This window comes from Theropithecus gelada, chromosome 2, assembly GCF_003255815.1.
Source record: "Theropithecus gelada isolate Dixy chromosome 2, Tgel_1.0, whole genome shotgun sequence".
Lineage (NCBI taxonomy): Eukaryota > Metazoa > Chordata > Mammalia > Primates > Cercopithecidae > Theropithecus > Theropithecus gelada.
In genome coordinates, this window is record NC_037669.1 from 110,684,151 (window position 1) to 110,698,822 (window position 14,672).

Genomic DNA, 14,672 nt, shown 5'->3' on the forward strand with positions numbered 1-14,672 from the left:
CTGATACATTAAAAACAAGTGAAATGCAAGGGAATCAACTAGTTTTTTAAACACACTTTAAATATGTCATCTCAATTCTTTTAAAAACACATTAGGTTTGATGATATCCTCAAATACATTTAAGTAAATATATTTCTTTTCAATATTTTATATTCCCTGGGCAGTTAGTTCTTAGATTTGCATAAACAGTTCCCGTTGTTGCTGTCTAAAAAAACACAATAAATCCTGTTAGATGCTTTAGGCACTGAACAATTTCACATTGTATCTTTTTAAACAGACTCCCTTTGTTTTTTTTTTTTTTCAAATAGCAAGAAACAACAAAAATAGTTTAGATACTGCTTACAGAATGGAAAAATATGTATCCTTCACTAAGCACAACATTTTTTCCTGTTAGCCAAAGGTTTTTTTCTCTCTTTCTCTCATTGTTTCATTGAATGTTTTTAAAAATAATTTTTCATATTACTAAGTGTCTAGGATGTGTCTGTTGTAGGCTCATACTCTGCTAATTTAATTCTTGACTACAGAAAAATATAGATGCTTTTATCACCTAGAGAAGCTGGTGTTGAAAAAGTAATCTCATAATATACCAACTGATGAATGAAGCATGTCATTATAAAATTGGTGTGTGGTCAGCTATCTCTGTCAACCAGTGTCTAAACAGGCTCCAGGCTGTCATGCACTGACCATTTCAATGGCTCTCAATTTCTCTCCTTGACTCCAGCCTTCCTTCCTCCAATCCATTCCTCACCCTTTAGCCAGAGTGGGCTTCTTACAGCCCATATCTGATAATGTCACTCTCTTGCTTAAAACCCCACAATGGCTCTACGTTGCTCTTAACATAAAGAACAAACACCTTCATGTGATTTTCAAGACTTGGCCTTCCTCTCCAGCCTCATCTGGCCTCAACCCCCACAACCCTGGGCAACTCTGTCCCAGCCACCCCACCCTCCTCATCAGCAGTAATATTTTTTATATCAAGCAAGGCATTAGTTGATGTTTGTGATAAAGTGGTGAATATGATTTGGATGTGGCTGTACATCCTTGAGACTCTGCTGTTTTAATTTTTTTTTTTTTTTTTTTAAGAAAGAGTCTCACTCTGTTGCCGAGGCTAGAGTACAGTGGTGCGATCTTGGCTCACTGCAACTTCCACCTCTGGGGTTCAAGCAGTTATCCTACCTCAGTCTCCTGAGTAGCTGGGATTACAGGCGCCCACCACTAGGCCTGGCTAATTTTTGTATTTTTAGTAGAGACAGGGTTTCACCATGTTGGCCAGGCTGGTCTCAAACTCCTGACCTCGGGCAATCTGCCCACCTCAGCCTCCCAAAGTGCTGGGATTACAGGTATGACCCACCACTCCCGGCCAACTCTGCTGTTTTAATTTCTTAACTGATTGTCACATTTCCAGTGGATGAACCACCTGTCTGTGGCCCCAGATCTTTCTTGTTCCTACATATCTTGTAGCTTAGAAGAGTATAGAATTCTTTATTCATGAAGAATATGGATAGGAGCCTCAGGCATGCCTACCCTCTAGAAATTGTCACGTCTTATCTGTAATGTTGTTATAGTGAATAGATAAGCCATTGGAGAAAAAGGGTGAGCAAAAGAAGCCATAAGGAAACTGATCGAGAAATGACAAGAACTGTGATGTTAACTTAGGATGCCTGCAGTTATCAAGGCCATGGAAGAGAACCTAGGGGTGAGAGGAATGAGTTATACCTCCAGGAAGTGTTTGCACTCTGAGGAACAGGAAAGATTTATTCTAAGCTGTCATGACTGTGTATAGATCCGTATAAAATCTAAAAAATAATAATAATAACCCTCAAAAGTCATTTGAGCCATAATAGAACTGCTGATTATAAGTCATTCAGTCACATACCTATAGCTTAAAAATAAATAACTTTCTGCATGAATTTTATGGCTGAAGCACAAACGTTGGATTGGTTCTTGTCAGAAACAAAATTTCATGGGCAAATTTTCCTCAAGCATGTGTCAGAGTGTCCAAAAAAATATGCTGGTCTAGAGAAGGTATGAACATCGAGGGAAAATATAGTTAGGATACAGAATGCCTATAGAAGCAGCTGGGTTTTTTCTTTCTTCTTTATTAAAGAGATCACATTTTAGTTTGCAAGGTCATAAAATCATGACGTCCAGATCAGTTGTTAAAAGGAAGTCAATGGCAGGTGTGGGATGCCAGGTGTGCTGGCTGCCAGTGAGAAGGAAGAGGAGTCGCTGGAAAAGCCAATGATAAGTACACCTGTGTTTGAGATTGCTGTAACAAGGTTTCCTCCCCATCTAATAGGGTCAATGCATACGAAAATAAAAAATAATGTCAGCGGGGATCAGAAGCAGAACATTAAGCAGTAGATTTTCACTTAAAATAGATTATTTGTTATTTTTCTCAGACTGCAGAGAATACACAATTTACCCTTTTCCTGTTGGGGATGGGAGAGATTATTGTAGGATAGAAGTGTTTCCTTGCCACTGGGATCCAAGATAATAAGTCAATTCTCTCAGACTCTGTACCATCTTACACCAACAACCATTCCAGTCCTGTTGTGTGGGGAATGACAGGGTTAAAACCACCAAAAAAGAGTGCTTGCTAGTTTCATCTTGTTTTGGAAACAGCACCCAGACTGCATAATGCCAAGAGATTATTAGATTAAAATATATAATTTTTCAATCATCATTATCTTTCGCCCACAGAAAACAATTTTTACGTATTAGTCACTGCATCCTATGATGACATTCATAGCTCTAGAGACAAGTGTATAGGGAATGAGACAAGAACATGCCAGCTGAAAGAAAAACTGGACTCAATTTTCTGTTTAAAAGAACATTATCTTTGTTTGTTTGCTTTTTTCAATTTGAATTTGGTTTCGAGGGTGAAGGAGGATTAAAATGAATTTACTTATTGTCCTCCAAGTAGTGTGGAACATTGCTGAATCTGACATAATTGAAATTTCAAGTTGAATTTTTGTTTTCTGCCTACTTGATCTCAATATGCCAGCCCAGTACTGTCCCTTAAAGCAAATGTAAGCCCTCTGATAAGTCACTTGCCACTTTTGTTGCAGGTACCAGAGGTGAATACGTACTATATAGCCCAGAGTATAGTGAGGTTGTTTGCTGTTTTTCATAAATGCAGGAGACATTGATGATCAAAGGACATAAAATTGAGGATGTGGTAATTAACATCATCTTGAACTGCCTATCATTCCATGGATTTATCCCAGAAATTTGAGTTGTTTGATCACTAGCTTTTGACTGAGAGCTATAAAAATCCCAACCCTTTGATCAGAAATCGTTCCTCCGGATCCTAGTGATAGGACCTACACAATACTTAATGGTGGGAATGTAGTTCACTGATTTGCTTTCCAAATAAAGGCAAAGATTTCCAGTAAAACAACTTCTAAACTTTAGTGCTCTGATCTTGGAAGCTTTTTGAAACAATAGTCTTGCTTTTCTGAGTTTTTGAAAGTAAATTAGATAAAATAGAACTTGAAGGAAAGAATGTGTAGAAATGTAATAGTGTATATACTTTAAAAATATATCAAGTGGATGAAAAATTCGGGGGAAAAGCAAGTATAATAAAAGTTAGTAGAATCTAGGTAGTTGAGTACACAGGGTCTCTCTAAAAATTATTTTAACTTTGCAGTGTGTTTGAAACTTTCATGATAAAATACTAGAAAAGATATATTAAATGTACATACCTAAAGTTGAATTTGTATATTTAAGAAAATGTCACTGGACAATGATGTAAGATTGTGTAATCTTAATAGATATTTATGTTGGAACATTCTTACTTTTTGAAATCTTGGAAAATGGAAAATATTTTCAAGATGCTTTATAAACTCTTCAGGCTATTAATGTACAGACCAAAAGCCACCCTAAAGGTAGAAAAACCAGCATTAAGAGGGAACTGCCAGGCTGTAGTATTGTGATTACCTGCCATCTTATTATCCAACTAGTTAGTAACTGGAATATCTATTTTCCAATTAGATTTAACCTTAAAATCCAAAAAATTACTAAATGTCTGGGCTTATGCATATGGCAAAACACAGTTTAAAATGCTGCAACATACTTCTTGTCCTTATATTTCTTTTCTCACCCAACAACACACATTCAGGACTGAGTCTGATTGCCATATGTTTTGTTTGCCCATGCTTGACCCCAAACTAAAACAGGGTACTCTGTGGCCACTCTCTTTTACCGTAACATGATCACAGTTAGAGAGGGGGAAAAAAGCCCATGCGTGTCTTTTAAAAAGACAAGACAAAAATTGTTCTTTAAAAAATGCCAGACTTAACCAGCCCCTCTGTAGATGATTCTCTGTAAAAATAATAATTTCCCTTCAGAAAGTTGATCTCACCCATACCTAAGAAAAATTAAAAATCTGAAAATTGCACTTTTAATTGGTAAGGCAATTACTCTCTATTCAAAAGTCATATTCGAGCTTACGTCCTTGAAAGGCGAACACTCTCAAGCTCTACTTCCAGGCCTTTTGGGAAAAATTTATCCTTTTTCCTCACTTCCTGTTTTCTCTCTTCATTGCCTTTTTGGCTCCCACAGCAAGGCGTTTGTGGCTGTGTTGGCACTGTGGATATTTTTAAGAAGAAAGGACATGGAACCAAAATATTGTCAAAGAACTGAGAAGCTTAGTATTATAAGGGAGAGTCAAGCTTAGTATTATAAAGGAAAGGGGCATATTAAATGCAATAAACAAAGCATTCAGTTCACCATTTACCATGCTTACCGCAAGGGGCACAAGCAAAAACTGCAACATGTATCTCTACGTGTAAAAATTCATTCCCAGGAACATCATAAAGGAAGGGTAAAGTCCTGGCCCCATCGTTTTTACTGCAAAGAAGTCTTTAAATGGGTATTTTCTGTGGCAATTTTATGGAGCTCTCAAGATATCACATTTTGTTTACTTTTCTTTAATTATAAAAAAATTCATTCTTATTTCAAAAAGCACTCCCAAGTGTAAAGAGAAAAGCATAGATCATGCACAGCCTCATCTCCAAGAGAAAAAGACTTTTAGTATTTGGTATATATCCTTCAATATTTTTTCTTACAAATATACAGCACACAATTGTATTAATAAATTTGAAAAGAGAACCAGTTTCTTCCCAAAGGATAGTTGCTGTTACTTTCTTGCTTCATGAATTATCCCCATTCATTCTCTGGTATCTATATTTTCACTTTTTTTTTTTTTTCCTAGTTCCTTCTTCTTGAATTATAAACATGATCAATATCTTTACATAAGGGAAGGAGGAAACAGTTATACATTTCCCAGTATTCTTTCCACATACTTTCTATCTTTTAGCTATCATTCTTACTCCTGCTTTCCATTTCCATTCAAGATTTCCTGGCTGGCTGTGGTGGTTCACACCTGTAATCCCAGCACTTTGGGAGGCTGAGGTGGGTGGATCACCTGATGTCAGGAGTTTGAGACCATCCTGGCCAACATGGCTAAACCCCATCTCTACTAAAAATACAAAACATTAGCCAGGCGTGGTGGCACATGCCTGTAATCCCAGCTACTAGGGAGGCTGAGGCAGGAGAATCGCTTGAACCCAGGAGGCGGAAGTTGCAGTGAGCCGAGATCATGCCACTGCACTCCAGCCTGGGCGACAGAGCAAGACTCCTTCCCCGCACACCACCCCCTCCAAAAAAAAAGAAAAGAAAGATTTCCTAAAGAAAGATAAGCCTTTTCTCACTATCTTCCTACCCTCACCACCAATGTATTCAATAATTTACTCTAACCTGGCTTCCATCTTCACCACTTCTGTTCCTGAAGTCATTAATGACTTCCAAAATGCCAAATACATTGAAAATTTGTAGTTCATATCCTTATTTAACCTCTCATCAGCATCCGACACTATCAGAACTCTGTTTCCTTTGACTATGTTCTACCAATTTGCCACCTGCACCGTGACCACTCCTCTTCCTCATCATTTACTGAGTTCTTTCCTTTTTCCCATTACTTAAATGCAACTGTTCTCTAGGACTCTGGCCTTAGTCTTCATCTCTTCCTTCTCTGTGTTTTCTTCTTTGGTGAGCTTATCCACTCCTGCAATTTCAATCATCCCTAGTGATCTTTACTCACTACCCTTATCTCTCTTCTCAGATACAGACACCTACATCCAAATGGGTGACTGGATCTTTCCACTGGGATGAACTTTCCAAAGACACCACAAACTCAGCAAGTATCTTTTCAGCACATTTTCTTCTTTTTCAACCCTTCTCCTTCTCACTGACACTCAAAAGAGAGATTAGATCAAAGTCTTCAAGGAAAAGCAGATATGAGGAAATCACCTTTTAGGACAGGGAAAATCTGAGCAATTTTGCAGCTGTGGGAAGGAAGGTGGTAGAGAAAAGACTGAAGACAGGCAAAAAAGAGGATAGGAACTGAGTCCTGACAACCATGAAGAAAACAGTAAGAAGGTCTTTTCTTCTTGTAGCTATATTTTATATTGTGTATGTGACATGTGCTTTAATAAATTCATGTCTGCTATGTATCATTCATAGCAGCATTGATTTTTAAAAATTTGAATTATTTACATGCAAACCTTTATATTTATTTTGACATCTGTAGTTAGGCAAAAATTGCAATTAGGGCTAATTTGTACAATTAGCTAAATCGAGTGTTCCTTTTCCCTTTCAAAATGTTCTTTATATATTCCATTCCTAATGAGTATGAAGAATCCTTTTAATTCAATTCATACACAACTAGTATTTTTCAATTAAAACCCTTACTTTTAAGAAATTAATATCCTGCAATGAACAGGAGTTACTTCATTTTTCAGATCTCTAGCCCGTCAGATTTCATGGTTGTGTTACTTACTTGCAAAATGTTCCTATATGATACATTCCACATCTGTGGCCATTATATTGTTTTTCTTTTTTTAATTTTTCTTTATTTTAGAGACAGGGTCTCACTCTGTCACCCAGGCTGGAGTGCAATAGTGCATTCATAGCTTACTTCAGCCTCAAACACCTGCACCCAAGCGATCCTCCCCGTCAGCCTCCTGAGTAGCTGGGTCTACAGGCACACGTCACCATGTCCAGCTAATTTTTTTTTTTTTTCTTTTTGAGACGGAGTCTCCCTCTGTCACCCAGGCTGGAGTGCAGTGAAGTGATCTTGGCTCACTGCAAGCTCTGCCTCTTGGGTTCACGCCATTTTCCTGCCTCAGCCTCCTGAGTAGCTGGGACTACAGGCGCCCGCCACCATGCCCGGCTAATTTTTTGTATTTTTTTTTTCTAGTAGAGATGGGGTTTCACTGTGGTCTTGATCTCCTGACCCTCGTGATCCACCTACCTCAGCCTCCCAAAGTGCTGGGATTACAGGTGTGAGCCACCACACCTGGCCACTAATTTTTTATGGAGACGAGGTTTTGCTGTGTTGCACAGGCTAGTCTTGGACTTCTGGCCTCAAGTGATCCTCCTGCCTCAACCTCCCAAAGTGCTGGGATTACAGGCTTAAGCCACCACACCTGGCCTATATTTTTCTATAGATGTTCCAAGTTTAATGCAAGTTTATTTAATTAAAGTAAACAAACTCATCTTTCTGTTTTACCTTTGTGGAGGAGAGAACAAAGGGGTAGGAAACAGGAGGTAGGGTTAAGGAGAGATGGTGGAAGTCTGTAGAGAGGAAAGATTACCAGTTAGGCTCAATGTTCTTAAGAAAGTTACCCATATAATGCAAAGTATCAAAAAAGTTATCAGCATTAACGAAGAACTAACAAAGATACGTCTCCTGCAGGTCAGAAAGGATTCAGAAAGGTGTGGAAAGATGGGAGATACTGTGTTTGGGGTTTCAGAGATTGGACACGTTATCCTGAGCTGAAAGCTTCTTATGGGGGTGAGGCACTGTCAGCAAAGAAATACTATTTCCTTTCCCTCTTTCCTTACCTTTCCTGCCTTGGGTCCTTACCATTTTAGCTCCACTGCACTAATGCTCCCTCCTCGGCTACACCTAGGGCAACGGTGCACAAAGTCGGCCATAAATGGGCAGCATGCTAAGGCCAGGTGGACAGGGGCCTAACCTTACTGCCTCAGTGGAAATCCTCAGCTCCAGTGTCTTGCCACTGAAGGTGGGAGGAGCACAGGAAGTGATTGCCCTGTGGCTTCTCCTCCCACAGAAGCCCTGCCCCCTCACACTTGGACGGTGGAGAGATTAGCTTTCTATTTCCTTCTAGTTCAGTCCTTTGGCTACTGTGAAAGACCACGCAGAAGCTGTGGACTTGCTTTTTTGTGCTTGACAAAAGTGCATAGATAGAAGACAGGGATTCCCGGCTGGGAGGAGGGAGGAGAGCTGAAGATCCCTGCCTGGGCTGGCTGAGCTAAGCAGTCAAAGTGGGAAGCTGAGTGCTTGAAAGAGGATTATGCTCGCACTAGAAATAAGCAGTAAGTGAGTGAATACCATTATGGCTTAGAAAAGGATTAATCCTCCCGGGGTTATGGGGTGAACTAGAAAATATTGCTTAATTCTAGAGTCAAACTGTAAGGCTTTGGCTTTGTGTACTGTTGTGTGCTGTTTGGAGACTAGAGGTTTAAGTACAAAACCAGAGCTCTAAATGCCTCCTCCCACTCTTGGAAAATGCCAGCTTCTATTTAGATTAGTTGGGGGACATAATTTCCTTCCCTGAACTAGCCTCTTCCCAGGAAAATTTACTACTAAATTAGATAAGGAGTTGAGATTGGAGAGGCAGAATTTGGTATTTGCAGAAATTGCAGTTTCGAATGATGTTCTGTGAGTGCTGACATTCTGTTAGCAGTGATTGTCAAGAAAGTTTAGAATAGGAGATTAAAAAGGGGAAATCAAGAGCTTTTATGATGAGGAGGCTGAAGAGTCCATATGCAGAGAAGTAAATTTAAAAATTATATAATTTAAAATAGGTGGATTTTTTAAAACATTAAATGGGAATAACAGTCAAAGAGTATAGAAGTGCATGGATAAAAATTAGTTAGAAAAAGAAATTTTCACTTCAGTGACTTTTTTGTGCTAGCCAAAAATTTCACAATGTTTACAAAGTCAAGACAATGATTCAGGAATACTTCAATTATTGTTGTACATTATTAATGCTGTTGCTGGGCAAGATCTGTGGTTCTCTGGTCAGCAAGTTCTGGCAAGGAAGCCACTGCCACTGGCACAAAGAATTCTGGGATGTCTGACAGTGAAATGGATGGAAGAACCCACATTCCATCTCTACTTAATGTCCTTTTGTCCAGAAACCGGGTCATGCAAATGAGCTACTTGGTACGTATACAGATCAATATTTGGAAAGGCATTTCTAAGTGTTTTGCATTAGAGGCTCTCTAGACAATATCTTATGGCAACCAGTGAACAAAAAGAATACAAAAGCAAAGTGATAGGAAGGAAGTTGCTGAAACCAACCTTGTTCTTTTTGTTTTCCATCAATCTTGAAATGGAACCTCAAATGAGGACAAGAATAAAATAGGGAGAAATGCTGTGGCCATCTGTTCTGTTCTGAGTGGCTAAGTTCATTAATATATAAATGAGAATTTGGGTTTTATTTATGCATCCTAATACTTGGAAGACTCAGAAATGTCTTTATTACAGTAAAAAGAAAATCTCACAAAAATTGGAGGTATGTTTTTGTGGGAAAAAAATGCGTAATTCTGGTTTTTGAATGTTATGGGGAAAAACTAAGAATTGTGCTCACATTGTGAAGATTTATATCATGTTCACTAATGGATATCTCATCCCCCAATGAGATGAGGACCCTAATATGACACAGTAGATGCAAACATAAGCTTTTTAATTCCCTTAATTCAAGTTGATGTTGATTAATAACTAAAGCAAGAATCTTTAAAATAAATAAATAACCTTCAACTACAGCTGACTATGTAGTGGTTTTTATTTTTCATTTGTTACTGGTGTGAAGACACAACATGACATTTCTAGTATTCTCATCAACCGTTGCATTGGGAGAAAAAAAGGCTCAGACATATTATCTTTCCCCTGTAGCACAAGTGTAAAATGATTGTCATTATCTATGTCCTTTTCTAACTTTAGAATTTGTAGATTTTGCTATGGAGGAAATAGATGGAGAGTGGTCTTTGGGTCAAAATAAATTATGACAAAATGCCAAAAAAGTGCATTTAAATGAACTCTTAAAATAGTCTGTCCTCCAACTTTTCAAATACCTAATTTTGTAAATTATTTTATTTATCTCTTTACAATTATTTCTGAGTTGGGTTTTCCAATGTTAGTATTCATCTGACTTGCAAGCAAATGTTGAAAATCTGAAGATTCATTATCTGAGTTGCATAATACTTCTATTATTCTTAAACAATATGTAAGACATTAAAACAAAACATTGAATAGTTGGAAGTCTTGAGTATAAAACTAAATTAATTTCCAATCTTTAAGAAAAATGTGCTAGGATTCTTCAAAGAATTGCTTATTTATCTCAAAGTGTTAAAGAATCTTTTCTGATACAACAGGACTAAAAAGAGAAGCATAAGAATATTGAGAAAAAGATTAAAAGTATAAGTTGGATAGTGGAGGCTAAGCAGATATTGTTAATGAATAATGATAAGACAGCAGTTTGACTATAAAAACATTTGATGTTGTACATGAGCGATTTGTATAAAGAATGATGCATTATGACTGGTGAACAAGGCTAAGACTTTTATCTTTAAAAGTATTAAGTAGGAATTAAGATTGTTAATGGATAGAAACTAAATGATCATTTAAAATTATTCTTTCACAAGAAAAGTAAAGAACAAGGATATGGAAAACTAAGCAGTGATGAAGACCTCGAAATAATTGTTGATCAAAAGCAGGTAAGTGAATACTTACATACATTTTCTACTGTTATACTGTATATTTTGATGACTAAAGCCTTTTGAGTGTTCAGCCCTTCTCTGGCAGCTGTGTTAGCCTGTCTGGCTAAAGCCTGCATAACAAGATTTTGAGAGCAGCTAAGCCGCCCCATACGATGCCTCTGATCCACTGACTTTTGCCTGATGCCAACATGCATGTTCTATATGTATGAATGATGGAAATAAAGCTGGAGTAAGAGAACTTTTGGAAAATTAAAGGCATCACTTGATAAAATGAGTCAAAACAACAATGATAATTTGCTTGGGAAAAAGATAATAACAATAAAATATATTATCTTGAAAATGAGAAACACTGCCATTAGTCTATCTTGTGAAACAATTAATTATAATTTAGAGAGAGAAAAAAAACTGAGAACTTTAAGGCATATATATTGCCCAATTTAATTTTCCATATTGTCTGCAATATACATAAAGATGATTCTGAAAACAAAAAGAAGAGGCTATTAATAAAATCTGTAGTACTACCTGTAATTTGAGAAACCTCTAGCTTGGATGTTATATGGGCCTATAAGGTGAAATGAAAACTGCTTAATAGAGCATGAACAATGACATACCAGGTAATGGAAGGTTTCCAGCCCATGCCACTGAATTGGCACTAGCCCTTAACATCTCTGTTAATTATCAAGGAGACAAGATAACTGCACATCTATTTAATGCATAAGTGGCACAGCCTCTGAGAGCGATGCAAAAGCTGTAGACAGAGAAATAATTCAAAGAGATCTGAATAGATTAAGAGATTAGAAATAAAGCAGTCAGTAATTTACAGACAGGCATCTGAATTTGCTCAGTTTCCTGATCATGCAGTTTGTTTTGCACCATAACAATTGCATTCAGGGAGCTATTGTACATATTTCTGAAAAAAGGAAAAATGACCATCAGAAGGTATCAACCAGAAATAATTGACTTAGAGACTTGTTTGTCAGGCTCGGAATAACTGAGGTAACTGAGATGGTCTTCTGGAAAAACTTGCCGAAACATCTCTCCACCGAGGTGCAGAATATATTGATTTTACAGCACTCACTCAAAATGCTTCCGAGTTTTTCTTGTTATTGCCCTCCTGCTCCTGTGTAGAACAGGGTAGGGGATGTGTGGAGTGCCATGTTATCAGTTAAGTTAATAAGGTGAGTGGAGCTGTAGCCCATGTGCTCTACTGGGCTATTAACCGTAACTTTATGCCAGATTAATTACTTAGGGCATGCAATCTATGTCTGATCCCACCCATAGACTGGGATTCTGATCAAAGGACTGGACCCACCTGGCAAATGAACTAGTGAAATAAACCTGGGTATATTATGAGAATACATATATGTATACATTTCTCTAATAAAATGAAAAATTAGTTATTTTCTTTCTTAATCATATAGAAGTTAAATTCTTATTTTTTCCTTCTTCTTTACTATCTTCCTACCCCAAAGCTTTTCTTTTCTTTCCTTCTTTTTTGCCTAAATCTTTGTGTTTTAACTGAGTTTTGGTGTTCAGAAAACGACAAAGTTCTATTTTGAGATCCTTGTGGTGAAAAGCCAAAGGAAGCCACGTTCTTTTTTCTCATGATACCTTTGACAAAATTTCTATTGTTGTGACTAAACACATTTTACTAATTGTTAAGGAATCTTAAAGAAAAGAGAGAAAAAAGAAGAGAACAAAACCTTCCTGCTTCTTCAGAAAATAGCACTTTTATTACCAGGATCAAATGAGGGTGGATTCAATTTTCTCAGAGTCACTGTTTGCCTCTGTAGTTATCACATTTCTTCCAGTGCCATTGCACAAGTTGGTACTATTTGGCAGTGACTCAGCTTTGCTGAGTTATTCATGTCAAAACATGTTTCAAAAGATGAGTAATTATGAATATGAGTTGGCTTTGGTGTTTGCTGTTGGCAGAAAGAGTAGTCCTTCTTTTTTTTGAGGGATTTATTTGGTGTTGATGTTGTGAGCAAATCCTAGGTTGAAACAACGACAGTGATGATATCTCAAAGTAAAATATCTGGGGAAACACTGTAATTAGTCTTTATAAAGCTATAAGAAATTATCTCAAAGTTTAAGAGGTCAACAAATTAAGCATGTGTGTATGTATATGTACATTTGTTTTTCAGAAATTGAATATTGCTCCATCTCATAGATACGAGTTATACATATATGATGACATTATACATATATATGTATTTTATATGTATAATAAAATTACAACTCTATAGCATTATGGAGGAATCTTTATGTTCAGTTTATTCTTCCTATATCTTTTCAAAAACATGGTAGAAATATGTTATAGTCAATCTTCATATAACTGCAGGTAGCTTTTTCAGTAAGCAGTGCCAAAAGAAAATCTAAAGAGAATAAATAAAATAATTGGAGTTCTGCAATGGGCAGAAGTCTCCTAATTTCTTTAAATCCGTCATTCAGAAGCTGTCACTCTACACATGCTGTGTAAGCTATGTGCCATTTTATCAGTCATATGATTTGCAAATCTTGTACTTCCACGGAAAGCCCACAGTCTTGCTTATATAAGCAAATTAATAACAGAAGCAGCACCGTGTATGTGGATTTTGTTCTTCCTGGCTGCCTTCACTCAAGGAGGTAAAAGATGATTTCTGTGTTATTTCAACATGGAAAAAAAAAGTGTATTTTGGAAATGTGTAAGGTTCTATTCTTTAAAGACAATGTTGTTTTCCTCTCTTTGTGAAATTGTATTGACAAAATTTATTTGGGATATGTATAAAAACATTTCAGAGAACACTTAAGTGAGTGTTGATGTCCTATGGTAAAAGGTGCCATATGACACACACACACACACACACACACACACACACAGTCATTTAAATAGAAATGTATCACACTGGGGTCAGAGTCCCTATTTTCCACCAGAAATCTCCAAGGTTTTCAAACTTTAAGCATAGAAGGTAATCAAAGGGAATGTATTGGATTAAAACCTTAATGCCTCCAAAACCCAAACATTTGCCATAAAAATATTATAACTAATTAGTAAATGCTATGTTTGGCTTTGTAAAAAAATATTAAAAGACAAATTTTAAACATCTATTATGGCATATTTTTATTATTTGTGAAACTGTTCCTTCCTAAATGGAGGAAAGGAGGGTCTTGTTTAGGTTTCATGTACACATGAATTTCCTTCTGAAGTTACTGAGATTTCAGGTGTGGGAGTAGATAGTCAAGTGCCTTGACTTGAGGGATTAAAAACATTAACCACTTTGAGTCAATTCATTCTATTATAAATTACTATTTTTAGTTACAGCCAACTTAAGGTTTATGATAAGCTGGAGCTAGATAACAATTTTTAAAAATGTTTTCAAATTCCAAGTAGACTTAAAGGAGGTAACAAAGACTAATAAATTTATAGACTATTTTGGTTATATGATGGATGCAGTTACAGGTTCATGTATTATAAAAATGGGTTTAACAGCATGTTGTGGATTTACTTGATTATAGGACTCAAAGTTGCAGTTGCATAACCCTTAGTGCAAGTAGGTTGGGAAATGTCAAATTTCAGCCAGTTACAGAGGGAACAAGTATATCCAGGTCAGAGCAATAGTTCTCAAGCTTTAGCTGCCTTAGCATCCCCAGGAGGCCTTGATATAACATAGATTACTGGGCCCCACCCCCGGGGTTTCTGATTCTGCAGGTCTGAGATGCATGTGGCCTGAGAATTTGCATTTCTAAGTAGTCAGCTACTGCTGCTGGTTCCAGACCACACTTTGTGAATCACTGGGTCAGAGAAAACAACTAACGCAGTTTTAAAAGAGGAAAAAAATATGTAATTTTTGATAAATTTAACATTCTTCAACCTG

The 14,672-nt window shown here is 37.0% G+C and overlaps 1 protein-coding gene across 26 annotated transcripts in view; it reads left to right on the top strand.

The window, feature by feature from the left end:
• PEX5L (peroxisomal biogenesis factor 5 like) overlaps positions 1–14,672 on the top strand; it is a 253,897-nt gene that overhangs the window by 49,006 nt on the left and 190,219 nt on the right. For 5 of the 26 annotated variants that reach the window (XM_025376857.1, XM_025376867.1, XM_025376877.1 and 2 more), the window contains exons 1-3: positions 8,197–8,406; positions 9,100–9,259; positions 10,741–10,812. The exons of 8 other annotated variants lie outside the window; for them this stretch is intronic. In XM_025376857.1, the coding sequence (XP_025232642.1) occupies positions 9,167–9,259; positions 10,741–10,812 (165 nt within the window). In that variant the 5' untranslated portion in view covers positions 8,197–8,406; positions 9,100–9,166. Of the gene's footprint in view, positions 1–8,196; positions 9,260–10,740; positions 10,813–14,672 lie in introns of those variants that run through there. 13 more of the 26 variants (XM_025376868.1, XM_025376874.1, XM_025376878.1 and 10 more) reach the window with 5 other exon arrangements.